Source organism: Maniola hyperantus, chromosome 7 (assembly GCF_902806685.2).
Source record: "Maniola hyperantus chromosome 7, iAphHyp1.2, whole genome shotgun sequence".
Classification (NCBI taxonomy): domain Eukaryota; kingdom Metazoa; phylum Arthropoda; class Insecta; order Lepidoptera; family Nymphalidae; genus Maniola; species Maniola hyperantus.
Genome location: NC_048542.1, coordinates 9,228,179 through 9,240,233, shown reverse-complemented (window position 1 = coordinate 9,240,233; position 12,055 = coordinate 9,228,179). Strand labels below are relative to the sequence as shown.

Genomic DNA, 12,055 nt, shown 5'->3' with positions numbered 1-12,055 from the left:
TGATGACGCAAAGCGTTACGCGCGTGTAGATGGAATGTCGACGACATGATGGTGAAAACTCGTCCGGCATCTTGCGGTACGGTGGTGAAGAGGGGGCAAGATCGAAAAACTCATCTTTGAGTCACTGAGCCAGCAAAATGTAGGTATAGTTCAGTAGTAGTTTTGGTAAAGGAGATTTAACAGACGGCTCTAGCACTATTCCACAATGGTCGGTATAATTAAAAACACGGGCTTACATTTTTCAGCGTAATCATTCAGTGGCTTAGGTTGCCTTTTGGCCGCTTCGCTAATCCTACACGGTGCCCTGAAACTGAAAATATTTTCATTCTATTGCGTAGGTTGGTACTAAAGGCTCGAACACACATGAGCGTGTCAGCGGTTGGATGGAACTTCGGTCTTCGTGAAGTTTTTATTCGGTAGTAGTCCAACATAACCATTGTGTTACCCCGTGGCCGGTGGTATCCATGCTGGATTTTCCTCACGAAAAAAAGGACCACTTGGTCATGTGACCCGAGAAATAACCTCGCTGCTTCGACAGCTCTAGGCTAATAACTCTATCTCTGTTTAAAAGGGAGAGAGAAATAAGTGATAAAAGTTTACGGGATGGAAAGAGAGTAGTTTATTAAATTTTAGACAGCAGCGCTGCGCGAGTTGAATAATTGTGCTTTACCGCATCACAAGAGTCAATTATATACAATATCAAGAGATCCCTGCGCTGGGATCTTAGCTGTGCTAGTGACGTCTAGCCTCAAAGGGGCGAGAGTGAGCATAGACAAGGAAGAGCCAAAATAATTTGTAGGGAGTCAAGAAGGCGCCCCGGGAATACGCCAAGAGCAAGTACAGCGATTCGGCCCATATAACCGAGAGGTCGGTGGGGCCATGTGAGGTGGAGGGTTGTAGATCCCAACGCCGCTGCCGGAGCTTTGCTTATAATCCTAAAACAGCTGAACAGATTTGAACATAGCTAAGAACCATCTTGATTTAACACTCCCTCGAATAAAAACCCGTATTCTAATCGATCTGCCCGCTTTGCGCTATAATGCCACAGACAGACGAAGCGGTCAAACTTATGATACCCCCACGAAGTACGGAATGGATCCCCTCCCCTCTGTTGGCGTCGGGGGATAAAAATACAACCAACAAATAAACCTGTGCATACTTTATGATTGTGCTATCCACGCCGAGCTGGAGCGAGTCCCTAGTTAAAGGCCCTTTAGGCCAGACACAGCGTTACAAAGTAAACAAACATTTAACCCGTTATTCGACGTTGCACTCAATTTAAGTGTTTGCTTTGTAAAGTTCCATACCTACAGTACACGACAGTTCGAGATGGCAATCGGGGAAGAAGATTCGCCCCGCATACTTGCACAGCCCCCGCGCTAACCGGGTGCGGGCGAGCGTGGGTGATGTGCGGATGTGCGGGGCATCCCCCCGCTTCATACCCCGATTGCTATCTCAAACTGTCGCGGACTATATACATAACTTTCAGTCAGGTATATAATGTAGGTATATTGTATGTCGCCTGTATAGTTGTATACCTACGAAACTTTGTATTGACATGGGTTGTTTGTTTACCAATGTAATTATGTATTTATGCATTTTCTCGATGTTTACCCCCATTCTGTTTATTTTTTACCACAATTGTTTGACTAACTTAAAAGTTCGTAATTCGATGAGTTTAAAATATTGTGTTTTGCTCTAACAGCCGCACTCAGAGTCGCTTAATCGTTACTTAAGGCATTAATTAGTATGGATAAGGAATGCCTAAGTAACGATTAAGCGACTCTGGTGCGGCTGTTAGTAGGTAAGGCAACCTTTTCACCATAGGTGGTAGGATGTGAAACAAGGGATGCAGGTAGATATACCACCAATTTTGACGACCTTCCTGGCGCAATGGAGTGTGCTGTGGTCTTACAAGTGGGAGGTAGGTACCTACTTACTTTTATTCTCGGCAGAGGCAATTAAGAAATTTGGGATTTCTTACTCTGGTCTTCAACCGGGTTTTCAACATCATCATCTCAGAATGAGAAGAGTTTGGCCATAGTCCACCACGCTGGCGAAGTGCAGATTGGCAGGCTTCACACATATTTGACACACAACTCTCAGGCATGGAGGTGTTCTCACAATATTTTCCATCACCGCTAAAGCGAATTCTGAAAAGTTAGAGGTGCGTGCCCGAGATCGAATCCTGACTCTCCCGGATTGGGGGCCAACGTCTTAACCACTAAGCTATCACCACTTCCGATGACAAAGAGAATGAAAAAATTACATAAACATTCGCTAGAGGTCTTGTGCAACGACTCTTTTATCTGTGTGAAACCAATCAAAACTCGTCTGTTTATTAAAAACCAATTACAGAATTTCAGACTTGAACAGATTCAATATCACGTCTCCAGTTATTTGAGGGCGTTCGGAAATGGCGACCTTCTTCGCCGAGCGAGGCACGTTTCTGTATAGGTAAGCACCTAGAGTTAGAGGTAATGATCACTAGAGGCCGTAATTTAGACGCAGAAAACGCGCAGCACAAGTACACAACACATGTTGAATAGGTTCTTGGACTGTAGTAATAAAATAATGTGATGTTTTGTACAGCGGTAGTTTATTAGGCTAGAATTCATAATTAAATAAAAATCATAATTTTTTTACATAATTAATTATTATTACCGCAACGTTGGCGCTGTACGGACGTCAATTTAATCAATGGTGTCAATTTTTCATTTTTTTTATTTTTGAAAATAGAGTAGGTGGGTATTTTCTGCGGGAAAATATTTTAGGCGCATTTTAGTTATGTAGCAGAGATACGAGTACTTTTCATAAATCAGTACAAGATCCTATTGCAAAACATTAGGGCGCGTTTTTTAGTTAAGGTTCCGAGATCGGACCCCGAACCCCTCGACTAGGTGGCCGATGTATTAACCACTATGATATCAGCTATTTGTTAGGTGAGTTCACTATTTGTTAGATGAGTTGCTCAAAATCGGCGACACTACTATACTATAACGAAAGCGTTGTGTTTGAAATCTTCATACAATTTTGGGAAAATTTCTCCACTGATTTAGGGCGATTAAGCACTGCATCCGATCTGAATCCGATACGTTCCGAAGTAGCCGTGGAACTATTTCTATGGTAGCTTACGTACTAGCTCCGACTTTCGTTATCCGTCATCCGTGAGGATTCAAATCGTACATATGACGTAGATATAAATGTCAAAGAGGTCCACTGATTTAGCTTGGACTTGGTTCAGAAATCAAATTAGAGCATAAGCAATATCCGAGGTCGGTGTGAGTTTTTATATCCGTATTTTCACGGATTCGAATCGGATGAGTGCGCAACCACTCTTAGGCATAGACCTAATAATCGGTAGATGCTCTAGTTATTTATCTCAATGGGTAAGGTACGCAATTCTCGCTCATTTGTGCTCAGGCATGAACAGTAAAATCGCCATTGTTCTATGCGGTTTATTGCATTTTGCATTCTGATGGTATTTCTACATTTTACGCGCGGTTTCAAACTTTAAACAGATTTTAAACGCGTTTATCCTTTACTTCGCAAATGTTTCACGTCTGTTTATGCCGTGACTAAAATTTTTATCGTAAGACAGTAGGTAAATCTGCATTTAGGTAGGTACGACTTGTCTTTGCACCAGCACGTTGCAACATTTTCACGTTAATATGAAAACAGATGCGACAAAAACGCGCTGTGAGAACAAACCCCTAAACAGAGATGCAATAAAATAATGATTGCATGCCCAGCCCGTTCCGTCCAGTAGTCTGAGCTGTACCCGTAGTACAAGATTTTACGTCTCACCAAACGAAACCAAATTCGAGAGTCGAAATACTTCCGCGTTACAGTAAAATGGACCTAAACAGCCTTGAATTGAAGTCAAATATTCAATGCCACTGATTTTAATTTCGCAATGTTTCCGCTTGGAGCGCTGGCTGTAGAAGTGTAGACAAACTTGAGCTTTAAAACAAGGCAATTAAGATCCAGTTTACTGTAACGCGGAAGTATTTCGACTCTCGAATTTGGTTTGGTTGGGTGAGACGTAAAATCTTGTACTAGTTACTACGGGTACTGTGCGTTGATAGATCAGTTAGTCAGTCAGTCAGCTTTTCCTTTCAGGCTCAAGCGCAGTACGCTGAAATAGTACTGGGCTGATCACTTTTGTCATAGCAGCGACGGTAGCTGGAGCAGTAAGTTCTCGTGGATGCATATAATTTCCCATTGATGCTTGTGGTGAATACGATGCCTCAAAATCTAAGAGTAGGCCTTATGCTGGCCTTGCCATCAAAATAATTGACGAAAATATAACATTATTTGTAAAATTTAACGAATATACATCACAGAGATAGAAAAATACCAAGCAATTATTAGGAAAATTTCAACGGTGACATCACAGAGATATAGAAAAATACTAGGTAAGTGCCTGCCTATATCTACTACGTGGTATAATGCCTACAAAATGAGATCTCACTCGCCATTTTAATTCTATGCGTCAACAGTATCATGTCAAAAGTACGGTCACGGTCACCTTTAAAATAAGGATTAAAATCGTATTTTTGACATGACAGTTGACACAGAGTCAAAATGGCGAGTTAGTTCTCATTTTATACGGACTATGTACACGTTAAACTTTAGTATTCATCTAATAACTTCTCTGTACCTACGGCGGTGAAAACTTAACCACTAAATGAATAAAATCAATAAGCAATTTAAAGTTTTCAAGAAAAATACGCGAACAGCCGTAGTTATGAGTAATAGCCACTTAGAAACTAGCAACTAACATACGATTCTATATCAGAAGTTTTAACCGCGAAGGAAATAAAATTTTACGATCGAGTAGATTCTTGAAGAGTTGTTATTCAGCTTATACCTAATTAATCTTTACGATGCTCCCGTGGATAAGTTAACCTAAGACACGAGACAAGCAAAGCGCGACGGAAACTGCAGGACACACAGATTGCGCGCGTACGTGTTATTAATTAAGCTATCTAGATGATTCCCCAAAAACGTCCGCGTGGATTTAGTTTTTTTGATACCGTGGCAACTCTTTGATTTTCGGGGATAAAAAATAGCTTATGCTCATTTCGAATATTTATTGAAAACATTTTTGTGATTGGTTGGTGCCTCAAAATGGTTAACGCCCACTGAGATTTTTGCTTCTATCATTTGTATGGGATTACGTAACAGAGAGCGCTATACTAACTTCTTTCCGCGGATAGAGTAGGTACTTATAGAGTGACACAATTATAGTCCGCGACAGGTTGAGATGACAATCGGGGTATGAGGCGTACGCCGTACACCCCGTTCACCCGCACAGCCACCGCGCTAACCCGGTGCGGGCGAGCGCGGGGCCTAGCGGGTGTGTGGGTTCCCTCCCCGATTGCCATTTGGACCTGTCACATACTGTAAGTTATTTTTATATCGAGTCTTATATTTCATTTTATTCATGTTCTTTATCTATCTCATTGCAATTTGCATTACGATTCATGCTGTATAACTAATCTCTACAGAAAGAAAATATACCACCATTAAGATTTAAGTACTTTTACTTGAATAAAAAAAGTTTTTCTAATTTGTATTTTATTTGATCTTACATGTAAATATCACTTTCAAATGGAACTATACCTTGCCACTCCTAGTACCAACATCATGATATATACATATGTATAATGTGTACTAAATGAGATTTCACTCGCCATTTTGACTTTATGTGTCCTTGACATGGAGTTAATATGGCGAGAGAGTTATCATTTTGTATGGACTATAGACATATTTACAAACACTACCGTTCCCGATAGCTAGACACTTTGTTAATCCTTATAATTTTTCCCTGCATCTCTCTCGGAATACCATGACGCTCCGTCATATGCCGTCTCACAGTTGCAGTTTTCGTGTATCGGACATCACAGTGACTGCACGCATAAACATACACTCTATCATGTATATTATTTGCATGTGCTAACATCTCACTTCTTTGGTAGAACTTCCTTGGACACTGAGGGCATTGGACTTTCTTATCTGAGTGATGTAAGCAATGCTTTCTCCATATTTCACGTCTACGGAAGGTCAATCCACACTGGTCGCAAGTGTATGGACGTTCACCGGTATGTAAGCGTATATGTTCAATCAAGTCTAATTTCCTCGGAGCTTTGAAGTGGCACTGGGAACATTGGAGGTATGGACCTGTGCCATGTTTAGTTACCTGATGCATTTGAAGCTCGTTCAGGATAGGGAACCCTTTTCCACAATGTTCACAGATGTACCTGATAAAAAGCACTTTATATTAGACTTTTAACAGAAAAATGGGACTTTTGATTGCCCATAAGTTGACAACTATGATTTTTGAATATCATAGTTGTCAACTTATGCTGTTTACGATTTGAATCTATAGAAACAAGATTGGGAACATCTTTTTTGATAATTTTTAAGTATTATTTTAATAATGAAGACAGTTAATGTAAACTTAATTACGGACACAGCGTTCACCCCTGCACCAGGAAAGTTATCAAAAGCTACGTCATGACTCTACTCTATGTACCAGGGAGAGCAGGAAATGGTGAAGGCTACATCCATACTAATACATATTATAAATGCGAAAGTGTGTGTCTGTCTGTCAGTCTGTCTGCTAGCTTTTCACAGCTTAATCGTTTATTTGATTTTGATGAAATTTGGTACAGAAATTACTTGCATCCCGGGGAAGGACATAGGCTACTTTTTATCCCAGAAACTTGAAGAGTAACTTAAAAACCTAAATCCACGCGGACGAAGTCGCGGGCATCACCTAGTATTCAATAATCAGTATTTATCACAATCTGTGGAATGACAATCCAGAATTTGGAAATCTAGAAATCCTGTGCTCAGCATGTAGCCTTCCCCAATATTGACTGACGGGCTATATTACCAACATACAGCTCAATTTACTAGATATATACACTCAAGATTTTGCATATAATAGGCAAACTCTATGTATGCGCAAACCTCCACAAAAAAAGGATTTAAAGAATCTCGAGCAAACCTCAGGCTAAGGCTAGTACTAAGGGGGTATACTTAAGTATATAAAAAGCGACAATATTACCTGCACCCTTGATGCCTTTGCATATGATGGTCATATGTGTTTTTGTTTGCCAATACTCTATTACAAACATTGCAAACGAAGTTCCTTTTCTGTATTCTACGCTGTCCCATTTCTTGTTTATATTGTTCCTTCAGAAGCTTTCTGTTTAGCCTTTTTATCTTTCTAAATGGTAAGTGGTGTATCTGTTTTTGTACTGTAATTGGTGATTGTGATTTGAATGTGTGTGAGCCAATGAGGCTCTCTATTTCATCCAATATTTTATCTTTTTTATGTGCTATATCTTGTTCAGTGACTGATTCAGGAATGGGGTTATCAAAAAATATATCATCCACACTGTTGTTACTGCTTTGATATTCTTTAGCTTTCTTATCTTTTCCCATAACATGGTTCACGTCACTGCACTGACTTGTGGTTTCCTCACTTTTAAAACACTCATTGGGAAAATAAAACTTTAACATTGTAAATTCTATGATTTTTTCTTTCAAATTTTCGCCATCATTGCCAACCGAATCCTTCAATTTTTTTAAGCAATTATCACTTGATTCAGCAACTAATTTGAAGTGAATAGCTTTTTTTAGTAAATACAAACACTTTAAGCACATATAACTGGGGAAACAGTCTTCTTTTGAAAAGCTAATATGGGCAAAAGTCGACACGGCTTTTGCATAAGCAGTCAGGCCGTCTTGGCTGTTTTTATCAATAAGAGACACCATCTTTTTACTGTTACTATAACTCAAACATAATCGACAAATTGAATTGTAGATATTTTCGTAATTCTCCATTATAATTTAATTTAAAACCACAATAAACAAACTTAAGCGTACTGTCACTGGCTGTCTGTTATCTGTTACCCTACATATTTTACTCTTTGTTGCTGTTCAGCTGTTGACCATAGAGTAATATTATGTTGACACTGTTGAAAAAATATCGATACAATGTGACAAGACTATATTGGCGCGTGGCGAAAATCGGAACTAACGTTGCTGATAAGTATCCCCTTTGCTCTTGTTTGAATATAATAAGCCTCATCCTGAGACCTCATCCAAGTATAAGCCTTTGTTCTCCAACAGCACCCCCTGTCATTGGTGAACGTCAGGATGGCTGGACCACCACAGAATTTGGAAGTTTAAGCCATGCTACGATTTAGTACCTATTTGGTAGGTACTATTTGGTACCTGAGATCAAATAATTAGTACCTCGATAAATAGGGAGAAATTTTATAATCAAAGTGGTCAGCCATTCTGACCGTCAGGATGGCTGGACCAAGTCGGTTTTACTAAGTTGGCGGCGTTAAAGTTAATATGTTTTATCGTAAGGATTTAGTACCTAGTTAGTACTTAAATATAAACACTTTTATTTATTTATTTGATACACAAAAAAAAAGTTATACCCAAAATCAGTTTTGTATGGGAATAGGACCAAGTCAGTTTTTCTCAGTTAAAGGCGTTATAATGAATTAATTTTTACGCAAAGATTTAGTACCTAATCAGTACCTAAATATGAATACTTTTTTTATTTTTTCGATACACAAAAAAAAAGTTATACCCAAAATCAGTTTTGTATGGGAATAGGACCATGTCAGTTTTTCTCAGTTAAAGGCGTTATAATGAATTAATTTTTTCGCAGAGATTTAGGTCCTAATTAGTACCTAAACATAAATAGTTTTTTTAGATTTTTCCGACAAACCAAAAAAAATACTCCAAGAATTGTAAAGGAGTAGTAGGTACCTACTCTACTATAAATGGGACCACGCCGATTTTTCTCAATCAAAGGCGTAATAATTAACTTATCTTTTTGTAAAGATTTAGCTAACTAATTGGTACCTGCAGATAAATAGGTTTTTAAATTTTTTCGATAAAATATTAAAAAATACTCCTAGAAGAAGTTTTGCATGTGAGTAGTGGGTTAGTATAAATGAGTGTAATGTTTATTTGAAAGAAGAAAGAATATAAATTGTACAAAGGAAAATAATTTACCAAAAATAATTCTGGTTAAAACAGGTAGCTTTCTAATGGCGAAAGAATTATTAAAATCAGTCTAGTAGTTTCAGAGTCTTTTCTTTTTATAATACTAGTAGGTAGTTACCAACCTAAAGATGTTATCGCCAATATTTGTTTATTGTGGAAATGAATATTTTAGGCATTTTTTGGAATACCTAAAATATTCAGGCAATGTATAAAATATTATTTATTTCATACGGTCATGCGGGGCTATTCGGCCAAAAAAAGTGACGTGTTAAATTCAAATCTTTGCTATTTCACTACAGCAAGCAATAACAACAAATGAGTAAGTGCATCATAAAAATAAGTTTCATCTCACTCGCTCGGAAACAATCCTTTTGCCCTTTGAAATCTGAGTGGAAAGTGGTAATTTTGCTCCCTAGGGCGCAAAGTACGAGTTGAAATTCGAACGTGACGAACCATTGACGAACTGTCGTCTATGCGTCTATGATTGCGTACCTACTAACTTTTTTCTATCAAACTAAAAATACTACGTGATAATTAAACGTTCTGAAACGCGGTTTATTATTATTTACTAACTTGTAAAGTGACCCGTAGGAACTTTTATTTTTATTAAATTAAAATATAATGAATTCATTTCTATTTTTATGTAGGGAATTAAATTAAACAATCTGTTTCAGTTTTATTGAGTAAACAATATAATGAAGTTCGTTGAATTATAAAAATGTTTTTTTTTTTTGTGGTAAGAATTTTAAATTTGCATTCTGAACGCACCTGAAAAAAACTTTATTCATCATTTATAGAATCTTCTTTAATTAGAACCTCCTGTGAGAACCTCCTTTACTGCCTGACTTGTGGCCTAATAATATAGAAACTTCTTATTGAAACCTTCACGGTACTGGCGCCTCTTGTATCAATCATCTAGCGTTTTTCTCGCTGTAGTGTGATGAAAAGATGTGTGTTTCGCACGGGTGCAAACTTATTTGCGCTCGAGTCTTTGAATTCTCGGGACAAAATAACATCTTTGCACCCTAGCATAACAAATAACTATTATTTGTTAATGGTTACGCTGTATTACTTCTGTAGAAAATCATTATTTTTAACAACCAAGAATTTTTATTTGAATTCTGGAAAACGGCGGAATAACCCCGCTGCGGGGCTTTTCTGACTTTTGATTGTGTCTCTGCCATCTATGATTCTATTTAGTTAATACTTAGTGGCTCATACAATTCACGGCGAAAAACATACTAGGTATTCTAAGTTTTACAAAAAGGTAGGAGGACTCAAATTCCTTTAAAATCTTTTTTCTTGTAAATTATGGGGAAATTACGACGCGCCTCCATACATGCTAGTGATGTGCCAAATAGCTCGATAAATTATAATCAGTTTCAAATTGTTATCGTTAAGTTATTGAATAAAAGTTTTATCTTTCTTTAATGGCAAATAGAAGAGTTTTAATACCAAGTACTCTTGTAATAATAGTCAGTGTATAAAAAAACGGTAGGTAATTATTGTTTGTAGGATAGTAAGAAAAACTAAACTAGATGTCCCCACGGAACAGAAACAACAGTTTTTTCTGTTCCGTGGGTGTCCCACGGGATCTTTAAAAACCTAAATGTGGATTTAACTGTTCGATTTTCCGGGATAGGGATTGCCTATATCAATTACAGGGATGCAAGCTGTCTAGGTACAAAATTTCATACAAATCGGTTAAGCGGATGGGTCTTTAGGAATCCCGCGAGAACTCTTAGATTTTCCGGGATAAAAAGTAGCCTATGTCCGTCCCCGGGATATAAGCTAACTTTGTACCAAATTTCGTCAGAATCGGTTAATTTGTTGTGCCGTGAAAAGGTAGCAGACAGACAGACACACTTTCGCATTTATAATATTAGTATGGATTCAATGTATTGACTAAGCCACAACAATTTTATAATGATATTTATGGACACAAGTACGTGGCGGCTGCGCGGCCATCGCGTGAAACGTAACGACACAGTTGCTTTTATCATTTTTTGCAATATTCATAGTGGCAGTGATAAACGCTCTACTCAAGTAAAAAAGTCGCTAACACATTACAATGCCCACGAAATAACTAAAAAATACATTATCTTAATATATAAAACAAAGTCGGGTTTCTTCGAACACCATCAGATAGTAAGAGCCCCATATAAACATTCATCATTATTTTATCGACCCTAGCACATCACTGACTTTTTCAATTATCGTACTAAAATAGTGGGGCTATTACATCATAAGATTTTGGTAGGAATAGCCCCCATCTTAGAATTTGAGGGGTTATTATGTCGCATCAAATAACTCAGTGAAAACAAAGCGTCCAAAGTCCTGATTTAAGTGCCAAAAGGGTACCTAGATGTGGTGAAAGTTAAGTATTAATGTTAGACTTACCTTTATTATGTAAGTCTGAAAGTTAAGTAAAGTCTGTAAGTTAGGTAACTATTGATTTTAGATCTAATTTAGTATGTAAGTCTGATGAAAAAAAATATGTCTGTCCTTATGATTTATTTTCATAAATAAGTAGTCTTAGATTAGGGATTGGTCTCCGCGACGCAGGTAGGTAGATAATCATCATCAACACACCGCCGCCGACCCACTACTGAGTTACTGGCCTTGCTTATTCTGGCTGGTACTAGCTTATTCTGCTGTTTCTTTGTTTTTATGAAGGTTCTTCTTTATAGTTGTTAATTCTCATTGCTGAGGGTCGTGACTCCTTTATATCCATAAATCACATAATGGCTGGAGTTCTCTTGGGATACTAATGCGGTGGGTTTCCTCACCATACAACAATTCTTTTGCATCCAACAACATTATTCTTCTGCATACAACTCACTACGAGAATCAAATTTCGATTCTTAGGTTTTACAGTTACTTATTGTCAAATGTTAGTGATAATAACCGGGACCGATGGCGACGGGTTAACGTGCTCTCCGAGGCACGGATTAAATGAAAAGACCAAATTGGACCTCGGAGTCGGTTACCCAACCAACTGACTTGGCCC

At 38.0% G+C, this 12,055-nt stretch overlaps 1 protein-coding gene across 1 annotated transcript; it reads right to left on the bottom strand.

Annotated features, from left to right (window-relative positions):
• Positions 1-2,580: 2,580 nt before the first annotated feature.
• Positions 2,581-7,923, bottom strand: LOC117983800 (zinc finger protein Paris-like). The gene is made up of 2 exons (XM_034970424.2): positions 7,079-7,923; positions 2,581-6,266 (listed from the first exon to the last, which is right to left on the bottom strand). Exons 1-2 carry the CDS (start codon positions 7,858-7,860, stop codon positions 5,786-5,788), a joined length of 1,263 nt encoding a protein of 420 aa, XP_034826315.1. The 5' UTR covers positions 7,861-7,923; the 3' UTR covers positions 2,581-5,785.
• Between the last annotated feature and the right edge of the window lie 4,132 nt (positions 7,924-12,055).